The 22,118-nt window shown below is 37.5% G+C and overlaps 8 protein-coding genes and 1 non-coding gene across 9 annotated transcripts; 7 read left to right on the forward strand and 2 right to left on the reverse strand.

The window, feature by feature from the left end:
• Window positions 1–296: 296 nt before the first annotated feature.
• On the reverse strand, window positions 297–461 carry BDF20DRAFT_794318 (homeobox domain-containing protein; the record flags this gene model as incomplete). Its single annotated transcript, XM_053076248.1, has 1 exon — window positions 297–461. A coding segment is annotated over one exon (165 nt), but the record flags the coding sequence as incomplete, so codon positions are not given.
• Window positions 462–3,838: 3,377 nt separating this feature from the next.
• BDF20DRAFT_867444 (major facilitator superfamily domain-containing protein) lies at window positions 3,839–6,774 on the forward strand. The gene is made up of 8 exons (XM_053080893.1): window positions 3,839–4,438; window positions 4,536–4,596; window positions 4,700–4,990; window positions 5,359–5,686; window positions 5,769–6,165; window positions 6,235–6,278; window positions 6,356–6,393; window positions 6,485–6,774. The coding sequence occupies exons 1-8, from the start codon at window positions 3,926–3,928 to the stop codon at window positions 6,673–6,675; spliced, it is 1,863 nt and encodes a 620-aa protein (XP_052936010.1). The 5' UTR covers window positions 3,839–3,925; the 3' UTR covers window positions 6,676–6,774.
• Window positions 6,775–7,041: 267 nt separating this feature from the next.
• On the forward strand, window positions 7,042–9,462 carry BDF20DRAFT_835131 (major facilitator superfamily domain-containing protein; the record flags this gene model as incomplete). Its single annotated transcript, XM_053078814.1, has 9 exons — window positions 7,042–7,347; window positions 7,449–7,509; window positions 7,594–7,884; window positions 8,058–8,069; window positions 8,166–8,505; window positions 8,572–8,959; window positions 9,021–9,034; window positions 9,182–9,219; window positions 9,290–9,462. The coding sequence occupies 9 exons, from the start codon at window positions 7,042–7,044 to the stop codon at window positions 9,460–9,462; spliced, it is 1,623 nt and encodes a 540-aa protein (XP_052936011.1).
• Window positions 9,463–9,823: 361 nt separating this feature from the next.
• Window positions 9,824–10,800, forward strand: BDF20DRAFT_867463 (uncharacterized protein). Its single transcript, XM_053080894.1, has one exon. It carries the CDS (start codon window positions 9,981–9,983, stop codon window positions 10,581–10,583), a length of 603 nt encoding a protein of 200 aa, XP_052936012.1. The 5' UTR covers window positions 9,824–9,980; the 3' UTR covers window positions 10,584–10,800.
• A 754-nt stretch (window positions 10,801–11,554) lies between these two features.
• Window positions 11,555–12,890, forward strand: BDF20DRAFT_867464 (uncharacterized protein). The gene is made up of 2 exons (XM_053080895.1): window positions 11,555–11,802; window positions 11,873–12,890. The coding sequence occupies exons 1-2, from the start codon at window positions 11,606–11,608 to the stop codon at window positions 12,807–12,809; spliced, it is 1,134 nt and encodes a 377-aa protein (XP_052936013.1). The 5' UTR covers window positions 11,555–11,605; the 3' UTR covers window positions 12,810–12,890.
• A 17-nt stretch (window positions 12,891–12,907) lies between these two features.
• Window positions 12,908–13,948, forward strand: BDF20DRAFT_478380 (uncharacterized protein). The gene is made up of 2 exons (XM_053075544.1): window positions 12,908–13,543; window positions 13,635–13,948. The coding sequence occupies exons 1-2, from the start codon at window positions 13,006–13,008 to the stop codon at window positions 13,802–13,804; spliced, it is 708 nt and encodes a 235-aa protein (XP_052936014.1). The 5' UTR covers window positions 12,908–13,005; the 3' UTR covers window positions 13,805–13,948.
• A 272-nt stretch (window positions 13,949–14,220) lies between these two features.
• On the forward strand, window positions 14,221–15,003 carry BDF20DRAFT_820095 (ribonuclease H2, subunit B; the record flags this gene model as incomplete). Its single annotated transcript, XM_053077511.1, has 4 exons — window positions 14,221–14,371; window positions 14,449–14,573; window positions 14,619–14,715; window positions 14,789–15,003. Coding segments are annotated over 4 exons (588 nt in total), but the record flags the coding sequence as incomplete, so codon positions are not given.
• Window positions 15,004–17,102: 2,099 nt separating this feature from the next.
• BDF20DRAFT_t79 lies at window positions 17,103–17,176 on the forward strand. The gene has a single exon. It is a non-coding gene; the product is annotated as a tRNA-Val (tRNA).
• A 756-nt stretch (window positions 17,177–17,932) lies between these two features.
• Window positions 17,933–21,436, reverse strand: BDF20DRAFT_820239 (Fusaric acid resistance protein-like-domain-containing protein; the record flags this gene model as incomplete). The annotated part of the gene is made up of 5 exons (XM_053077522.1): window positions 17,933–18,076; window positions 18,150–19,196; window positions 19,281–20,586; window positions 20,662–20,839; window positions 20,965–21,436. The coding sequence occupies 5 exons, from the start codon at window positions 21,434–21,436 to the stop codon at window positions 17,933–17,935; spliced, it is 3,147 nt and encodes a 1,048-aa protein (XP_052936016.1).
• Between the last annotated feature and the right edge of the window lie 682 nt (window positions 21,437–22,118).

Raw genomic sequence — 22,118 nt, forward strand, 5'->3', positions numbered from 1 at the left:
TGAGGCGATAAAACAGGACTGTGGTTACCTTTCCAGTGCTGTTGTGGACTGAATGGAGAATAGCCTGCGGGGCTCTTTTTCTCATTAAAAGGAGTCGTCGCTGTCGTCGTCGTCGTCGTAGCCATGAATGGCTGAAGACTTGATGGTAAAAGCAAACTCACTTTCTGTTCATTTTGTTGGTTGCCTCCTTTCAATGAGTCGTCCCTTGGGTTTTCTTCTGATGTGACATGTGGTGTTGGGGTTGCTGCTGCTGCTGCTGATTGCTTTTTTTTAGAATATTCCTTCTGTTTATTGGCTTTATCTTTGGCTCTGCGATTTTGAAACCAAACCTGAACTCCACGAGGTGTCATCACCAAAGTTTCAGCGAGCCATCGACGTACTGCTGCATTAGGCTTTGGGTTTCCAAGAAAAGCGGACTCCAATACCTTAAATTGAGCGCGTGAGGTACGGCGACGATGTTTGATCTCGAAGGGATTGTAAAAGGAAGTCTTGAATTTCTCGGTCGTCGTAACCGTTGTGTTTGTTGTGGCAGCTTTCTTGGTGTGGTTCCACTCTTCTTCCGCTAGCTGATGAGTATAAGGCACACCGCCGTTCAATGCTGCCATATTCCTTGTTAGATGCTGCTGCTGCTGCTGTTGGTTAGTCATTGTATTAAGCATTGTTGTTTGTTTGTAATTATACAGTGGTTAAAAAAAAAAGGAAAGTGTCTGTGTGTATATGTCTGTGTGGTTTTTTTTGTTTTGTTTTTTTTTTCGTGGAAACAAATATAGATATGTGTATTAATATGTAACAGATAGATGAAAAGAATCCTTTAGAGATTGAAAAAGAAAAAAAAAAAATAAGGTCAAAATAGAAATCGAGAATGATCGCCTAAAGCCGCTTTTATATGACGACGTTGCAAAAAAAAAAAATGCGGAGAGATAGCAACGATAAGGAAAAGCGAAAAAATAGACAGTGTAATGAATTAAGGGATTTTCGGCAGGAGACAAAATGATGATGTTTTAAGCGGGGAGAATAGACAGGGAGGACAAAAAACCTAGCGACATATGTAGCAAGTGAATAAGGGGTGTGTTCATAACCAGTAATATAAAGTTTAGAAGGGAGTGTAGGGATTATCAACCCCATTTAAACCATTCACACTTACACACACACACACACACATACACACACTTGTCATCCGATAGACTTTGATAATCCGCCTCAATACAAAGACAATCATATAATATGATAGTTAGATAGCATAGATCAGATAGGCTGTTGATCCGTACGTATCTTTAGAGAATATTCAATACGATCAGCCTTTAGTATTTCGTTATAAGATCAATCTGCTAAAGAAACAGAATTCCTTATCGAGATTATGATTTTGAGACAACACCAAGAAGGGTTCTGCGTTTGCAAGTACGTAATACAGCAAAAAAGAAGAGAAAGGAAACTTTTTTGATTTAATGCGCTATGAGTAAGGGGGGCAGTTGTTACTGATGCAAAAGCTTTATACATACGAGAGCGATAGCGAACGATAGGAACGGGGAGAGTAACCTAGTGGATAGAACGCGCGTCGAAAGAAAGCATCTTGAATTAAAATGGCATTTACAATACTTTAACCACGCGTTAAAATGCTGTAAAGTTGAAGAGTTGCCTCCATGTTGTACACAAACACCATTTCTCAGTCTCTATCTTACTTACACTTACACACAATTAAAGGAATTGATCGGCAAAGCATTCAACTATTTTAAATTCAGAAAAATGTGATTTTTAAAGGGAAAAAAAAAATTTCGAAGGGGATGGAGTCATTTGTTGATCTAACACTTAAGGACCGCTCATTTGAACAACAGAACAAAAAACCGTCTTAGAGATTATGGAGAACATTTTTAAAGCATCTTTGAAATTTTATTTTCATCATCTAACGCACATCTTGCATAAATGAGCAAAGGGGGAGGGGCCCTTTACCATTTTATGTGGGCTTATAATGAAATAAATGAAAAAAAGGAAATAAGAAAAAAAAAAAAAAATAGAGGTATGAAATGGTTTCTATTAAACGTGTTTCATCTATCTTGCTTCTTTGCAGAAGTTCAGTTATTCGTAACTTTTTTTTTTTTCAATGGTCAACATCACGGGTCTGGTACACGCTCAACCGTGGCAGTATGATTCGGGTGTAACATTGACTCTTTTCGTCCGTCTGTTTTTTGCACTGATTCAATGAGTGAATAGCTCCATACGCCTTGATGTAGAACTCAGTAAGTGTGCTCTGTAGTGGTTAAGAATGGCAAATAATAGCTCAATAACTTGGGTTGACAGTTACCATCGAGTATGAGATTCACTTTCAAAAGAGAATGCACTGAACACATATACTTTTCGGTGCAACCAAAAAAGAGAAAAAAAACCAAATCGGTGATATGTCTTGAAAAGAGATTCAGGGGCAACATGTTGGGAACTTCAACATATGACGTGATAAAGCTGTACCTTTTTACGGGAAGGTTGAGAACCATCTACGGATGCAATAACAGAACATCATAGAACAAAAAGAGAAGAAAACGACAAATTTGATCCCTTTCTCTATGGCTGATCTTGAAAAAACTTGTTTGTATCGATCGGGTTGAAAGATCTCTGTCTAATGAATTTCATAAGAGAGAAACGTGTACTCATCAAAATCACTATCATAAAAAAATGAATTTCACAATTTACATATAAAGAAATGCGTCTTCTATTGATAAAAGCAGCCATTCTTTTTAGCATTTCCGTTTTCCCCTAGAATGTTTTTTAAATTACGTACCTCCATAGATTGCATGTTAAGTGGGCAACGCTGTAAATAGCATCAACAACAAGAGTCTATCTCCCTCTATCTTCTATTTATTTCCAGATTTTCGGCTTTCGTACCTTTGCGGTTAATGCTGTATCACTCGAAAATGCATAACATCATCATTCTACTGCTGCTTAGCTTCGAGAATTCGCAATGTCTATGAGCACCCGTTGTCTTGGTCCTGATGGACACGAGTTCTTTATATAATCAAGAACAGCCAGAAAGCGGCGGCATTAATTAGAATAGCCTCCAGATGGGCCCTTTAATCACTTTAGCATATATTAGAATGATGAATCTGAGCTCATTATCTTTACTGAGTTTCCGTTTTGTGGGTAAGAGCTTCTTTCCAACACCCACTTTTGTCTTGATACTTTGGCCATAATCTTGTATTCCAGGACTTATAAGACCTGTGAAAACACATCGAATAATAATACAACTGAGTGGTTTGACGGCTAAGTCAACTTAGACCAGATACCTTTTGAGAATTCATTTTTATAGAGCATGAAATTCAGGGACAGGAAAAGTCTAAAAACATGACATTTAAATTCCAGACCAGCATTATCGACACATTGCAATTTATCAAAAATATGTGGATTCCGAGTTTAACAATACAAATGTTGAGACGCAGTTGTGAAAAGACTACAATATTGACGAGATAAAGAGTAATCATCTTTAGTTTAGCTAGGTGTACATAAAACATATTAAAGGAAGAAGCCGGGATACCAAAGGAGCCAGAAAGGGTCATTGTTGTATGCTCGTGCTTCTTTTTTCCCAAATGTGTGTGTGTGTGTGTTTTATGCTGCTTCTATGAGACGTTTCATATTAGTTTTGAGAATAAGACCAAACAATGATAAATTCAGTTTTCGGCCGGCCGAAGCGAAGCCTTTGTCGAAAACAGTTGATCTAATTACGGTAAGCTTATTTGTATCGTAAGGTACACAAGATAATCAGAGCCTCGATTTATCGTGTTTCGATAAGTAGGTTTAAAAGACAACTACTACTTGTTCCAGTGTTTCCATTGGACAATAAAGTTGATCTTCTGACGCTTAAAAGACTTAATCTACTGATCACTAGCTTTGAATTGATGTTGTACACTTGGTTGTTATTGAGACAGGAAACGCGTTTAAAATGGAAAGGGCTCGAATAGAAAGAAAAAGTATGATAGGGAAAGGATACGCTAATTATCCCTACATAGTTTTGCTCCAGTATTTTTCTCATCCTCGCTCTCCCTTTCTCTTCTATATTTCTTCATTTTATCTCTGGATACGACTTATCTTCTTATTGATGCCTAGGTTTGCCTTTCTGGAAAGCATGTTTCCAACAACCGCCGCCTCTATGGGCTATCCAAACACGAGGAGCAGTAGAAGCAGAAGTACAACAACAATAGCAACAGCTTCTACGGTTCTTTTGAGTGATAGTAACAGTGAGAACACTGCCACTGCTGCTGATAGTTCGTATTCTTCAACAGCTACTCAAGAAATCGACGTCAATGATCCAAAAGCGGTACTTGTCAGTAACCAGCAGGAAGAAGAGAAAATAAAGGAAACGGCATTGCCGAAACACCAGTTATTTTTACTGTCCATTGTTTTGGTTTGTGAACCCATCACAGCATCTATTTTGTTTCCTTTCATATACTTTATGGTAATCAATAGAACAATTCTTTTTCGTATGCTTAATTTTGACTAAACTAACGTGATGGGGATGGGGTTTTTTTTTTTTTTGTTTGCATAATGGATAGTTGCGAGATTTCCGTTTATCAGATGATGAAAAGGAAATTGGTTCTTATGCTGGATGGATCAGTAAGTGTTTCATTGATATATGGCAGATTGTTTCTCCCTCTCTACCCTCGAGCTATCACCGAGCATTGACAATGTTTTCTTTTTGGCTGTTTCAATTTATTAGCCTCCATGTTCTTTGTAGCTCAATTTTGCACATCTTTACTGTGGGGCAAACTTTCTGATCGATTTGGTAGACGACCTGTCTTATTGATTGGACTCATGGGAAATACCATCTGTTCATGTTTATTCGGCCTGAGCAAGAATTTGATATGGGCAATCTCATCACGTACTCTGTGTGGAATCATGAATGGAAATATGGGTGTGGCTAGAACAGCTGTTACAGAAATCACGGATGAAACGAATCGAACGAAAGCGTTCTCACTGTTTGGTTTGTGCTATGGATTAGGATTGATAGGTAATTGTCATTTCTTTTCATGCAATCTTCTAGATGTGTTATTTTTCATAATATTCCCTTTTTCTGGTACAAACACCTGTTGCGAATGACATTTACGTTAGTGGGTAAGATTCTAAAAGCGCTAGTTCAAATTTGCTTTTAAGTGTATCCCAAATCAATTAGCAACATCTGATTGATCATATCAATATTATTTTTCTTTTGTTGTTTGAATAATATGAAACTCAACCTTATTGATTATACGCCACTTTCTCAATGATGGCATAGGCCCTGTACTAGGTAAGAATTACACAAAACCGTAATGTGTCTCTTTTTTTTTGTGTCTACGACTCATTGGCTCTCTCCATTAAAATGTTGCTCCTCCACCATAGGTGGTTATTTGAGCAACCCTGTGGATCATTTCCCAAATATGTTTGGTCATAACCAATTCCTCAAGAATTATCCGTATTTCCTGCCATGCTTTGCAGCAGCAAGTATCTCGTTTGTGGGACTTCTCGTCTGCTACAAGTACTTGAACGAAAGCAGCCCTTATGTTTTAGCAAACAATGAATGCCAACAGCGAACGGAACGAGTATTGGCTGCAACCGAGACAACGCCCTTGTTGAATCAGAAGCTGAGCTTTACAAAAAGTCAAACAGCTTCTTCTGGCTCACTTAAAAATGTACCCAGAGCATCTTATATCACTATTCTTGGATTCACGTAAGGCTCACAAAAGCATCCTGCAATCCATATATACCAGACGAATGTCGAGGACTCATTTGTTGATTTGTACTATCTTTAGCGTCTTTACCTTTCATACTTTACTCTTTGACGAAGTGTTACCACTTTATTTTACAGCACCTTTTTCTGCTGGTGGATTAGGCTTAACGACGCGAGAATTTGCTAGTATACTGACCAGCTTTGGCATATTACAACTTGTCTTTTTGTCATTCATTTATCCGAGGTTAGCCAAATACTTTAATACGCTGATGCTGTGTCGTCTGGCATGTGTTTTACTGGTGATAGCGTATATGCTTTTTCCAGACTTGACCTTTATAAGGAAACTATCTGCTGTCATTAAAGAGCCATTCACCAGCAACAACAATGATGAATCGTGGTTGTTTACTGCGTCCTATGCTAGCTTGTTGACAGTTCGCTTTATAGCACATATAACTATTCACACTACTTTCAGTATAATGGTAACCTATTCTATTGTGCTCAGGTTTGCGTTTGATATTGTTATTTAACATAGAGATTGTAAACATTAGGTGAGCATATCAGCGCCTCCAGAGTTGATCGGTGTAGTTAATGGGTAAGCTGAACATCTTAAACAGGCAGTATCAAAAGGGAGCCTTTGTAATATTCATGCCAGACTGCATTATAAAATAGGGTCGTATCATCTGCATTGTCCTTAGGTCGAGCAATCAGTAAGCAGACAGAAAAAACGAGAATAACGAAATAAGCCAAGCAGCTTTTCAAAATGTTTCAACTCACAACACGATACTTTTTGTTGAATAGGTCCGACTTTTGGTGGTATGGTATGGTCTTATTCTTTACAGAAAGGCCAGGGATACCCATTTGATCATCATCTTGTCTATTATATCATTGCCGGAATGGCGTTGTTTAACGTTATACACAGTTACTATATTCCCGCGTCACTAGCATTAGGGGGCCAACGACGTCAAAAATCAACGTCAAATCTGATTTGATTTGCTCCACATAATAAAGACAAGTCCAAACAAATTCTTTCTTCTATTCGATCTGACTTCCACACAAAGTGTGTGTATTAAAATATATTCGATATCAACTCCATGTTGCCTCCTATGGCTTTTTTAATATTTACATTCACCCGTTTTTACTATTTTTGCCCATTCAAATCCTCAAGCGCAATAGGCTTTTGTTTGTGTTGCAAACAATCAGTTCAAAGGTGGAATTTTATTGGAAATTGTAATCTTTGCATTTTTATATCTATGCTTTGGTTTTTGTTCCCTACAACCTACCATCATGTCCTTTGTTTGTTATTCAGGTAACAGTGCAGAGAAGAATTCCATTTCAATTTTTCAGATGAGACAAAAATGGCAGCTATTATAAGACCAGGTAATAACTCGCTGGCGACTCCCAAGAGAACAGTTGTGGATTTAAGCTTTGAAGAAACGATAACGCGGGAATGTGAAAGAGCTCAGAACTCTTCACTTAAAAATCATTATGTAACCAAGGACAACAAAAACAATCACAGTAGTAGAATGAGCGACGAAGAGAGAGCTGATATGGAAGACGGAACCCCAACCCCATTACCTAAAATGCAATTGTTTTTGATTTCTATTGTCATGCTTTGCGAACCCATCACAAGTTCGATATTGTTTCCTTTTATCTACTTTATGGTAAGTTCAGGTTTTTTTCTTTCAATCTCAAAAATGCTACTACATAAATCAAGACTAAAAAGTAATGCTCCTTTCCTCGAAATTTGCTGGCATGTTGGAAGCTGAAAGATTTTCATTTATCAGACGATGAAAAGGAAATAGGATACTATGCAGGATGGATTGGTATTGTTACAGCATGAAGGGAATGTGCGTTTAAAAAAACTTAGGCACTAATAACCCTTTTGATGTTGTATATATACTATAAAGCATCTATGTTTTTTGTAGCCCAATTCTTCACGGCTGTCCAATGGGGAAGAATATCTGATAAATACGGCAAGCGACCAGTGATTCTTATTGGTCTTCTAGGCAATGCCGTATCATCATGCTTATTTGGATTAAGCAAGAATTTATATTGGGCTATTGCTTCTCGTACCCTGTGTGGTATGATGAACGGCAACACAGGGGTAGCAAGAACTGTTGTTAGCGAAATTACGGATAACACCAACAAAGCTCGAGCTTTCTCGCTATTTGGTTTGAATTGGGGCGTTGGCATGATTAGTAAGTTCTCTATCGATCATTCTTTGATATCAAGTTATTGTGATGTGCCAGCAGGGTTCTCACTAGGATTTTTATCACTCTTATCGTAGTTGGTAGGTCCTTTGTAAACAGCATTACCACATCTTTTGAACTAATAAACAATACTTCCTGAATTAAATTCACGTTATCACCAGGTCCTGCGCTGGGTAAGTGATTAATGAGGGTAGATGATATTGAAAGGAATTCAATGATTTTAAGTATTGAGAAGATGTATTAAACTGATCATTATATTTGAACAACAGGCGGCTATCTTTTGCGTCCAGCAGATAACTACCCTGGTGTTTTCGGCCATTGGCAATTCTTCATTAATTACCCTTATTTTTTACCTTGTTTCGTAGCTGGTCTTTTTTCCCTGATAACTTTTACCATCAGTTATTTTTTTCTGGAAGAGACTGGCCCCATTATCAAAAAAGAAAATCCGTCGGATAGCGACAATGAGGCAACGCCCCTTTTGAAGAATAGTAAAAGTCCTGTAGGCGTAAGAATCGGCCTAGATAATAAAAAGGCTTCAGCAAGTGCATCTGGATTTGGTTCTTTGCGCGCTATACCTAGGACAGCAATCTATGTTATTATAGGTTCAGCGTAAATCTATCATCAATATTTGTTTTGGAAAGACGAAAACATCACTGAACTTAATTGTCCATATAGTATGTATTCAACGCAATCCATGATTTTCAATGAAGCATTACCACTCTACTCAACCGCGCCTCCATATGCTGGCGGTTTGGGTCTGACATCTCGTGAACTAGCCAATATGCTGACGTTCTTTGGGCTTTTTCAAATATTTTTTCAATTTGCCATATACCCTGCATTAACCGCACGTTTCAATACAGTCGTTCTGTGTCGAATAGCTTACGTCGGATTCATTATAGCGTACATACTGCTCCCTGAACTCACCTTGCTGAAGTTATCCATACTTCTACAGCAACAAGTAGAAGGGTTTCAAGCGCCATGGGTTTTGACACTTTGTTACGGATTCCTATTACTGATTCGATTCACAGCAGCGACAATCGTCGTCACAGGATTTACAATCATGGTAATTAGATATACTTTGTGGAAAAATTCTTCTACTTAGATGGAGTGTTATTCATCTCAAGGTTTATATTTTTAGGTAAGTATGTCCGCCCCTCCTGAAATACTCGGTACCGTAAACGGGTGAAGTATAAAAAAGAAAAAAGAAAAAGATCGAGGCGTTTGCGATTTAATCGTGAGAGTAATTAATAATTTGTGGCTGTTACTTTCCGTGATTTTAATATAGTGTCAATGTGGCAGTAGTGTCCCTATCAAGAGCTTTCGGTAAGCGTCGTCTTCTATTGTGTATATTTTACAGTTACAAAAAGCTAATTTTATATTTATGCTCACGTAGGACCTACGTTTGGAGGCAGCGTTTGGTCCTTCTCGTTAAAAGAAGGAAATATATACCCATTTGACCACCACTTACTCTTTTACATTATGATTTGTATGATTTTCGTCGATTTGATTCAGACATATTTCCTTCCTGAACACATAGCCTTGGGAGGCCGAAAACGAAGAGCATGATAGATATTGTGACAATAGATACAGCAATACTATTGTATTCTTATAGATTTGTAGAGTTTGACACTCATTTATAAAAAAATGAAATTTTTGCCAGTTCTAAACTATTGATACACGGACGGGCTGAAAATTGTATACAGCACAACCGGTCGTTTTTATTATGAGTGCATACTTTTTCTTCAGGCAATGTATTCTGGTACTCAACCATGAAAGTGCAATGTCAAAGCCATCACAACTTTATCATCAGGTGTTGTTATTTAATGGTACTACATGCATATATCATCACTTGTCCAGAATAGACTCTGTAACACTCAGATAACAAAGAACTGTTTCAGCTTTAATCCGTCGATGCGCATTTGTCAATAGACAGGTTCGGTCATGATTAGTATAAATTGATTTTCTTCTTCTTATACCGGTACTTTTACTTGTGTTTTTTATTTATTTTTTTCTCTAGTTTATCATTTTGATAAGGTTAAGAACTCGTTCCCTGCTTTCCTTTGCTTTCGCTTCGAAAAAATAGAATGACTTTTGTAGAACGTATCTTTTATGTGTCGAGCCCTACACCTACTGCCAACGAGCGAACTGTCAGCAGTAGAAATGTTACGGTGACTAGCTACAACTCAATCGAAAAAGAAGAAGAGATGGTCTGCGATCATTTGGGTAATAGCAGCAGTGACAGGCAACATTTACAAGGTTCACTTTTACCGTTGGGACGAGCAATCTTTTTGAGCTCTTTCCTGTTATTGCTTGAGACGATATCCTTCACTTTTTTAGTGACTATGGACAAATCGACATTCACCCTAGTGAAAGCTATTATGGGCTCGATCTGCTTATTTTTCGCGAGTCAGTTCCTTACTACAGCTATTATTTTCAGGAAGACCGCCTCTACTGACTTGCATAGAATTAATAACAAAGTGTTATTGTTTGGACTTATTGCGGCGAATGCGTTGATGCAATGCTTGCTGATATTTCTGACAATGAAGGATATTGTTGTGAATGAAAGGATTTTTGAGTGGATTGTGATACCAGGATTATTTCTTTGTAGCAGCGCTATGAACGGATCCATAACTATTATTTTAGCATTGTTGTTTCAAACATCAACAGATTTTCGCTTTACGAGTTGAAAACTGAAAATCGAGGATGCAGTATAGTCGAGGTTAATTTCAGAGCATATCAGCACGCTTAAACACTTTGGATCCCGCAAGGCAATGTTCTCGATTCAACCACTGGACTGTAGATCTAATCAATTTCAGTCTGTCATCACTCACTTTAGTAACTTTCCCTCTATAACAAATCAAAATAAAGCGAAAACGAACAATCTCATTCATACTCTTGTGGTTCGTACTCAAGTTGTCCTTTTTTAAAGTTATTTATCGTTATTAGTAATGGAGAGATTCAATTATTGCTATAAGTTTGATCACTTTAAATTGTGCGTAATTTATAGAATGCTTCGTAAAGAAGTTATTACCAATGTGAAAGCAAAAAGATGATATAAAATGTTCATCAAACCTATGGCTCCCTTTGATAAATTGTTTGGCATATCTTAATCAACAAATTATTTTGGTTATAAAAAAAGGTCATTAATCGTACCAAAGGTTAAAAGATAATGTGCCAGCTATACAAAAATGCACTTCTATGTCGAAGTGCTTGACGGAATATTCGACAGAATAAGAGCTGCCAATCCCTTATCATGCGTTCTAAAAGAAATGTAGAATGTTAGAGTTTTGTCGATTCAATTGTTTGTAGCGTGAAGATATTTATATACACAAATAGTGGTTCCTCCTATTAGCGCTTATGTAGCTGCTGGCACAGCACGTTTATTGTACTCTTTAAGAATAATTGGTTCTATAACAAAATTTGAGTAGCTTTACATTATAATGCGCTACCTGCACTTGTAAGTTGTAAAGAGCATTATTTGCTCGAACAAACAATGACAATTCTCGTTTTGCACAGATAAAGGAAGCTTTTTCTCAATCAAGGCAACCAACCTTCTGCATGAATGAGCTGGCAAAAATTAAAAATACTCAGCTTAATGTGACGTTCAACCTACAGAGCCGAAAAAGGTGCAAACCTTTTGTTTTCTATTTTTTTTTTTTTTTTTTTCATTCAGTTGCTCTCCTTTTTCCTAAAACTACCAAAGTTGAACATGAGTCAATTACCGAGTGAATTGAGAGAAGGGCATTTAAAGGAAGCTACAAAAGTGTTCAAAACGATAGCACCGACAACGCTAACAACTACAAGAGCTCAGAATACTCCAGTAATTACTGCTGCTACCGCTGCTACTACAACGAATACACAGCCTTTGCAGAAAAATGTGCCTGCATTTTTGAATAAACTGTATAGGTAACAGTTATATGTGGGAACATGCATGTATAATCAAAGTAAAATATAATTGACTAATTCATTGGTATAGTATGGTCAATGATCCAGAGTCGGATGACCTTATTTGCTGGGCAGATGATGGTCTGTCATTCTTTGTAAATCGACAAGAAGATTTCGCTCGAAAAGTTTTGCCACGTTTTTTTAAGCATAACAAATTTTCCTCCTTCGTTCGACAACTCAATATGTACGGTTTCCATAAAGTGCCTCATTTGCAGCAAGGCGTGTTAGAGACAGATAATGAATCCGAACGCTGGGAATTCAGCAATCCTCACTTTCAACGCAATCAACCGGATTTACTGTTATTAGTGACCCGGAAAAAGGGACCCACATCATCCTCCGGTAATGGCGGCCATGATGGAGAGAAGGAAATTTCGAGCTTAGATTTACAACATATTTTAGAAGAAATACAATCCATAAAGAAACACCAGCTCAATATATCGACACAATTACAAAATATTCAAAGAGATAATCAAGTGTTATGGAATGAAACTATACAAGCGAGAGAGCGACATCTGCGTCACCAAGAAACAATCGACAAGATTTTAAGGTTTTTGGCATCAGTTTTTTCAAATGGTGAAAAGAGACATGCTATACCGAGGAAGAGAAGATATTTGTTAGAGTCTGGACATGCTTCTGGTCAGAATGGCAATATAGAAGAGGAACTTATGTCGCAACCACAAGATGAGATTCTAAGTACTACCGGTAGTATTGATAATAATATCAGTAATACTAGCAGCGATAGTAACCGACCAACGAAAGTGCCACGTAGACAACAGCCGTCGGCTACTAGTAGCTCGGCATCAACTACTTTCAATATTGATGACTTCGTCAATGGTAGGAGTGACCCAAGTCAACTTAGCACAGCATTGCCATCTCATGTGAATCAGAACGCCTTATCTTCCACCGGTTCTTCTGATCTAGCCGATGCTATTGCCTTGAACAATCAAGCAAAAAATGGTAGGTGCTAATTTTAGTCATTGTTTACAACAGTAATTGCAATCTAATAAGTCTTACCTATTTTATGCAGAAAACCCGACCTTAACAACAATTCCTGATCTCTCAAACATTGCTAATTTGAATGTATCCAGTATACCACAATTACAAAGTCTACAAAGCTTAATTACTCTCGCGCAAGCTAATCCTAATTTATTGAACCAATTAACGATGGATTCTCTCTTTTCAATGCCACCTAACTCACCGACAACACAACCAAAACAATCATCAAATGTTAGTTTAACTCAATCTCAAGCGATAGCACAACCGACTACATCGATTAGTACCATAAATTCAAATTTATCAACTCCAACGAGCACGATAACTTCTGTCCCTAATGCTTCTAACGATAACACTATTAATACCAACACAAGTAATTCACAGCAAATTGTATTACCGCCTATATCTGCAGCAACTATTCATCCCGCTACGTCTACTTCTACAACAAACGATCAACTTATACACTATGGTGCACCAGCAACTCCTTCATTGAATCAAGTCACTAATAATCTTTCAAGTATTGCCAGTTCAGCGGAATCTATCAATCAGGATATTGATGAACTGGGACTCAGCTTGCAAGCATTAGCAGAACATCTGGGTTTTGACCCTTCAAAACTCATAACTGAAGGAGATTCGGTTGCCACGAATTCAATAGCGAATGCTGATACAGGAGACCTAATTGATATGGACGACTTTTTAAACGCTTATGGTATGCTAACTTTTTCCATTATTGGCTGTTGATGACACCGTACTTAAGTTTTTCTTTTTTTTTTTTTATTTGGGGTTGATGGAAACTCTAGGTTCTGATATACCTGATATGACTTCAACTGCCGATACACCAGCTACTCCATTATCTGCAGCAACAGATACAGCAAAAGTGACAACAACCAATAGCACTTCGTCAGCGACACAAACACCAAGTATGCCTAGATCTCCGAGTCCAGCTGTTGCTGGTAACAATCTTTCGTAGATACACGATAGAAAAAGTCTTCTCTATAAAGAATAGTTGGCACAATTTGTTTTCTTTAAGGTTGGGCTCCTTTTTTTGGATTATGGTCATGCTCCCACATGTCACCATTTTAAGAATAGCTCGTAATTGTAAGCTTTCTTTTTAGCTACTATTACTGTTCGCTTTATTTCTAACAATATCTCTTTCATGTTGTTGACCGTTTTATTGTTATGTCGTGACTTTCCCAGGTCTATTCGATTAAAATTAAAAAATGTACCTGATCTTCTCAATTTCTTTTGTTTCAAGAGATGACTGAAGACTGTAAGATTGTAGCGTTTGTAAATAGATCGGATAAAGGTACAACGTAGCATCTCAAGTTCTGTGTCTAGCGTGACAGATCATTTAAGAAAACTCTTGAATTCTCGTTACAATTTTCAGATGTCGATAATTTGAAGGAATTGTACTTGCCTAATCCACGTTCAAGCATAAGATCGGTATATCTTTACAACGATAAAGGAAGACTCTACGAAGTTCAAAAGGTATCTAATGGAAGATCGTCTTGGCTTTTAGACAGTCATTTATACAAAGGTTCGATTCACACTTAAGTAAAAATACTCGTACAATTTGTCATCGATCTGAAAATTGATCTCATTCTTGCAACAAAGATGGAGGCGTTCGTTTTATAACGCCCGTGGATCCTTTGCTCATAGCTCTGCCTATTTTTCAGAATGCATTTCAGCAGGACAAGAATGAGTTCAAAACACTTGATGATATACTTTGTCGCCAAAATGTGAAGATTGATTATCCCGAATTAGACGAAGATTTGACACCAGAGATATTAGAACAGAAGCGGGCACAACCATTGGATGTTCATCGTTTAATTAATATTTCTGGGTTCATTGAACAGCTAGCACATATCTGCGATATGCAAGGTAGACTTCACAGCTTGCTTATTGACCAACTGTTTGTGTATTAATGCTAAGTGTAACGAATTCTGTCAATAAGAAATCGCACCCGCTTTCTTTGCATACAGATTAAATGAAAAATCAGTGCTTACCTGGCTCGAGAAGAAAGTAGATAGATTATTGAATAATCCAACATTCAAGGCTTACTTTACTGAAAATGAAGATGAGAACACCGTCAAATTGGAAGCTGTGTACACATTATCAAATTATTTGAACAGACAATGGTTCGAAAAGCTTTTGGACAAATTACAGTAAGTATATTATTCATGAGAGCTATTATTAGCTGTCCCTAATGTTTACATTCTACAGATTGAAAGACGTGCAAGATAGTAATAGTATGGAGGATATCACTAATTATGTCACTGACGCCTCACCATCCAGTTTCTTTAAACGAACGCACCCGGACGAAGTCGAAACAAAATCTGTGAAGGTAAAATATTATAGAATAAAAAACCCATAAGATTTTTAACATGTATTATGGCCTTACCTATAGAAAAAGAGACCCGATGTTCCTCGAAGTTTAGCAAAGGTTAATACAAGTGGAATGAAATCAATCACATCTTTCTTCGCAAAAAAGCAATAGTCGGCAATCTTCTTTTTAATTATAATTTTGACATTCGCATTAATTGTATACCTGTATGAATATATAAACGCGCTTACCAAAGTGTATCGTATTATGCTTACACACTCTGCTAGATTTGAGCTTTTTTTTTTCTGATTTTCTATTGCCACCAGTCGAAATGTATATTCGTACAACTTCCATTGATACAAGCGCCCTACAAGGGTGCTGTGATAATCTGCGAGCGTCACCTAATTTATATCCCTTATCTTTAACTGCTTCATCATTTTTCGCTTTCTTTCCATACACACTTGTACAGCTTCCTCTTGTAGATTCTTCATATAGTTTTGGACTTTAACTGTACTTCTATGTTTCTTTTTCTAGTTCGGCAGCAATGTAATTATATCGAGGTTTTGGCCAAGTAGCTAAAGTCCTTAGTTGATATATATAACGTAGCATCGCCGTTAAGGTCAATCAATATTTAATAAAACTATATAATATAATATCTGAAATTTGTATCCAAATCATAAATTCTATCCTTTTTAGAAAAAGATGTCCACACAAGAAATATAAAATATAATGTAATCAATGTTTGTTTGTATACACATACTCGTATTGAATCATTATTACACTCTAATTGTACAACCATTTGCATCAAATTTCCCTTTAAAGCTTTTCAACATTACATCGAATTAATATCTATTTAGTCTTCCTGAGTATTCGTCTTTTCATCTATGAATGACTCAATTAGCAATATCTGGTATTTCATGCAGGTATCCATACAGTTTCTATTAACCTTTTTCCCAAAATTTCAATGTTTTGGTTTTGGCTTCAAAAACTGTTCGTGTTTGGATTAGGTCATCTTCATGTAAACTTCTACTTGATGCAGTTTCTGAGTGAAGTACTCGCTTTTGTAATCCTAAGTAATGTTGCTGTTCAAGTAGATATTTCATGGTAGCTTCGCCAAAAATAATGAGTCTGAGGTCAGGTTTATAGTGCAAAAGTTGGAATCACTACCTACCAGATTAGGCTGAGGCTAATATTAGCGAAAGCCGCAATTTTTTCAATTTTCTTGATTAGAGATGCACCCCGTATTTTCCCATAACTCCGATCTTCGGGCCATCCGACCATCACCAAGAGTTACTTTTGATCACGTGGACGCAACTTTAGCTATAATAACTACAATTAGTTTGTGTTTTTTTAAAACTATTACGTTTGCGGTGCTTTTGCGTGGAAGGTTTGTGTTAAAATAAGTAGTAAATGTTATATACGTAAACGTATATAACGGTAAATTGATATAATTTGAGAGTAAGTAAACAAAATATGTTTCTATCGAAAAGTAAATATAAGAAATTTAACTGGTTTGATCTTCTTATATTATGAATAAACTAACTATAAATGATTGATCGTGTAAAAATGTAGATCAATACTAAAAGAATCAATAAAAAAAAATATAAACTAATCAAAACGAAGAAAACAAATCAAAATCCTGAAATATAATATAAAACTTGAAATTAACAAAATTCCAATAATCAAAATAAAATGTTTATAGTAAAATATGAATGCCCAAAAGAAGAGAGAGTTCCTAATATCAAGTTATGAATAGAATTTATACTAAAATTAATATGTATATCGATGTATGTAATTATGTAAGTGACATTTAAAGTCCGTATTAAATATTTGTCTTCAATAGTGTACGTGATTTTGTGCCGGACTGCTGAGTTACTCCGGGTCGAACTTGTCAATTCGGAAGGCGAATTCTTACAATCTTTTACGCTACGCATCAAACCAACAAGATTTCGTGGTGTAGTCGGTTATCACGCCTGTCTAACACACAGGCGGTCCCCGGTTCGAATCCGGGCGAAATCATTTTTTTGTTCTCTTTATAAGTGGAAACGTCTCATGCTCTATAGTGTCTTGCTCGTTTATAATGGAGCTGACTGCTGTCGTGCCTACTAGGATAGCTTTATTAAATTCTTATTTTCTATTTTTACTATTAGGATCCTATTTTTTAACAGAGAGGAAAAAAGTTTGACGTTCATCTTTATTTCATATTCACTTGTCTTTTATACCATTATATTGTTACATAAGGTTACTAATTAGTATCACCTATTTTAGGACAAGACACTGCTATGGCTTTAAGTATACTTGGTTATTTGTGAGAAATAATGGCCTGGAAGCAGTTTGACCTGATAGGGAAAATCAATTAGAGAGTAGTGAACATTAGTAGAGTATATCTACTTCCCACTATACTGGTGTAAAATGAATATAAAGTATCAAGTTGATTACTTCTGGGAATGTAGCGATTAGACTATTAAGTATAACGTCATTATTTTGAGAAGTGATATAGAGGAGTTGAAAGCAGTAGTAGGTAAATTTCCAAATTGTATTAACAGTATTATGCAACTATATCAGATGTGAAAACCTAATGGAGATAACAGCAAGTATCACTCAAGATTATCGCATAAACACATTAGAAAAGGAAAAATCACAGCTAATACTGAGTAGGTAGGCACATACAACTTGTCAATTTTAAATTTTATATTGGGCAAGAAGTAATTCTCTTTTTCAAAAAGGGCTGGTGAACACAATGATACGTCTTAATGTGGTAGTATACAAAACGGCTTATTTATTACTCGCGTTGAAAATCAATGTACCAAGACTATTTTGCTCCACATCGGTATCATTCTTTGGTTGCTCTTCGAAGAGGCTTTCCCACTGACTTTTGGGAACAATAGCACCAAATAATAACGTTAGGTAAGTTCCAAGCTGGCGATGAGACAATAAAAAAAACCACTGAGCTACTTTATTTAATTGCACATGCATTTATTATTCATCTTACCTTGTCCAATTCGCGTACTATATCTTCGAGAACCATAATATATGCGTAGTAGAATAAGCATATGTTGTCTTTCTCTAATACTTGTTGTGAACGAACGACAGGTAGTTGTCTTAATTGAATAACCAATGATTCCCATGCCTTTCTCGCCGGTGGTAGGTAAGGAGGCAACGGTGTTTTTAATCGCATAGCGGAAGCTAACATATACAAATATAACAAGATGTTTCCCACCATTTCCCTCCTTTCCATTTTTACTGGCATTATGAAATCATTTTGCACTTGTTCATACCATTCCTCTTTGAGAATGACTATCCGCATTGTCGTGAGTTTATCTGTCAAGTTGTGTAAGGATCCAAGAATATCGCTATAAGTAGAAACTGGGAATGCGCCTTTCAGACGAGGTTCATTAGGTGTCTGATTCAACAGCTCGCGTAAATCGAGCAAACTACGCTGAAGACCTAACTCAAGCTCGACAAACATTTGTGCTGTCTGCTGCTGTTGTTCGTTTACTGTAAGGATGGACGCTGGCACATTCCTGTCGCCTTGTTGCTGCTGCGTCTGCTCATCCAAATCAAGAGTGGCTGACGATAATAGCGGTTTCGAATAAATGCGAACCAATTTCTGATAGAGCCATGCTAATCGTAATAAGAAATCGGAGACACCTTTGCGCAATTCCACCCTAGCCTCATAAGGCCACACATAAGCAGTCATAAATAAGCCGAGAATGACACCCACCAGAATAGCTAAACATCTTTGTAATGCTAAATGGGTTACTTCCACACGATTTGTTTCCCGATCATTGTATTTATTCAACATGACCAAGTTGTAAGCCAGTAAAGTGAACTGACCAAATTTGCCATGTTTGTGGTGCAATATGATCCAGAAATTGGGAAGGGAAAAAAGCCAGGTACCTACAATAAGGACGTACATGTTACCTGGGAATACTAGATAAAGGCACATGGCGGCAAAACAGCCCAGTATCGTAGAAAATATACGATAGACAGCAACAAGATTAGTACCACCTACAGTAGGAGTCATGACTACCATCAACTATGTGTCATTGATCAACATAAATGGAGCAATATTAAAAGTATGCCCTACATTTTCATGGTATTTTGGCCCATTCTGTATTACCGTAATGAGTGCCCATTCCATTCGCCACTCACGGAACCATTCTCCTGTGGATTCCCGAAAAGCAGGTAATGCCAACAAAACAGCACCTAAAGTAGCTTTTGTTGCATATCTGAACTTTTGTAGTTTAAATAGAGAAAAGGCTTGCCAAACACGTAAGATCATTCTTCTCCATTTTGTTTTAGGCACAGGTGTATGCAAGGTGTTCATTTTATGGCGTTCGTTAGGCTTAAATAGAGCAACTTTTCTTTTTTTTCTGACTTCGGCAGTGGAGCTGGTTCTCTTTCTTCTCAACTGCTTCCAAACCCATTTGAAGAAGCAGGGAGCTTTTTGCTGTTTCTTTTGGTGCAAGTTTTGAACAGACTCGACCAAGGAGATAAGTTCCTTTGCAAATTCTATCATGTTGAATACAAAGAAATAAGCCAAGAAGGCGTTGTCATTAGGATTATGAAAGTAGGAATAGTCTTCCAACGGGCTCAACAAGTGGTTGTTGTCTTTTTTTTCCTGCTGTTGAGTATCAGGAAGAGGAAGATGATGATGATGATGTTTTCGACGATGTTTGTTCAATCGCTTGACCGCTTGTCGTTGCGAAACTTCGAAGAGCGCAATGGCTTTAACTAAATTATCTCTCAAGGTGTGAAAGTCAGGTCTAATTCTATTATTCCTTTGCCCACTATGATTGTCAGAAAATCCGCTCTGCAAATGAATGATGGTTTGCTTGCAGGTATAAGCAAGCGATTTCAAAGGCTGATGAATGGTGTGAATAAACTCAATGAGTACACCTTCCTCTGCTTCATTGTCTTTTCTGTCAACTTCAATACTGTTCGTGTCGCCCCGTTTGGTGTCATCATGAGTGAAGCTTTTCGATGAATGTTGTTGTAAGTTTTTTTGGCGTTTTAACTCTCCTTCAAACTTACGGCGATGATGATCGGGTCTAATGTGCCAAGTTTGAGCCTTCTTTTTTCCCTTTCCAGTCATGGAAGGGATATCTTGACGCATCAGCAGTAGTTCAAACTGAAGCCCACAACTACTTCTTAAGCCATCCACCGATTGGGCCAACCGTTGCATACTTTTAACGACAGCATCAAACTCATTGGAGCATTCTCTCATATCTGCGTTCCAAATAACCTCCAGCTTTGCTTCTTTCAACGATTTTTGCAAAGAGGTGAAGCTGGCTCGATGAGAATCAATGGCCGTCTTTAGCGAATCATTGGCTTTGAATTCAGGTACGTCCTCATCCAGTAAGAATGTTTTTGTCAGCAGTTTGAGAAGAACCTTGTAAGACATTAGTGTGGCCTCGAGATCTTTTCTATACATCATCATCAAGAGAGAAAGTTTAGGTTACAAAGTTTATTCCCAATGAATAAAAAAATAAGGAGCTTACTTTAATTTTTTACTTGCTGAAGTTGGCCAAAAAAGAACACAACACAAAATGGTTATCAAAGTACCTGTCGCCACAGCAGACACGATCTGTTGAATTCGTGTCGTATTGAACTCACCCTTATTGGCCGAACCTTCTCTCACGACAATAATAAATAGGATGATGAAACATAAACTGGAGGCTAAAAATTGTAGAAAAGGCCATTTATGGCAGTCGTTGAGGCACAAATAGTGAGCGATAAACATTCGATGACAGAAAAAGAAAAACTAGATTGTTATACAAATTTTTTGATGGATTGCGCCTTACCAGTAGCTACGGGCGGTTTATTCCAATGGGCCTTTAAAAAGGCGATAACAAATGTTGCACCGGTCAACCAAACACCAAGCGATACAGCATGTGCTATGGTGAGCATATCACGATCAATGAAAAAATCTGTTGTCAGCATGGATCCAAAGCAAATCAGCAAAGCGAAAAGCACATATCCCCAGCCATAGATAGCTGCTTCCACCATTCCTCCTAATGACTTGGCAGGATTAAAAAATACCGTAGCTGTAGCTACCAAATGACTCGATACACGATTATTGCCGATCATGACATTCAATAGGGGGACAAAAGTAAACAGACTACCCAACATGTAGGCAAAACTGCATTTCAAAACAAGCTGCTGTTTTGGCGTGAAGGAGAGGCACCAAACAAAGGCACGTTTTACGCGACTGATAAAAGATGTCTTGAATGAGTCTGTTTCGATGCTTTTCTTTTTTAGTAATGGTAATGACATAGCGCTATCACGTTCGCTGGTGGTATCTTCCTCTTCAGCACCATCATGTGTTGAAGAAGAGTCATAGGCGATGCTGGCATAAGATTTCTTTTTTTTTCCCAACAACAAAGGGGTCTTTGTGTTTGAAAGGGAGCTATTCGTATCTTTGAAGCTACGTACAACGTTTCATTAGCAGATCTTGTTTAACATTCGCTCCGACCTATCACCCAAATGCTACTGACTACCTTTCATGGTGGCATTTCTCACTTTTTATAGGATGTTGTTGTGCATAGAGTTCGTCTTCGTCTTCGTCGTTCGTTACTGCTCCGCTGTGATGATGATCTTCGGTCCTATTTTGATCCAATATGGGAAGAGTTGAAAGTGACACTGTTCGTTTCTGTAATGTGCCGTCGTCCAGCACAACACCAAAGACACTATACAAAGAGGGCGATCCGGTGGTGGTCGGTAGAGATGTGCCTAACAAGTTCTCATAACCACCTCCAACAGTGAAGCTCACTGCTGAAGCAGTGCTGTCCATGGTCGTGCTGAAATAATTGGTGGTAGCTAAACTACTGCTCTGCTGAGTGTAAGAAAGCATCGATGTATGTGTGTTTGTAGAGGAACAAGGTATCGGTGTAGCATTCCAAGGAAGTCTCTTATGGGTATTCGAGTCTGGTGTCGCGTCATCCGCCATGATAAGGAT

The sequence above is a fragment of the Mycotypha africana genome, assembly GCF_025528875.1.
Source record: "Mycotypha africana strain NRRL 2978 chromosome Unknown BDF20scaffold_5, whole genome shotgun sequence".
Taxonomy (NCBI): Eukaryota; Fungi; Mucoromycota; class Mucoromycetes; order Mucorales; family Mycotyphaceae; genus Mycotypha; species Mycotypha africana.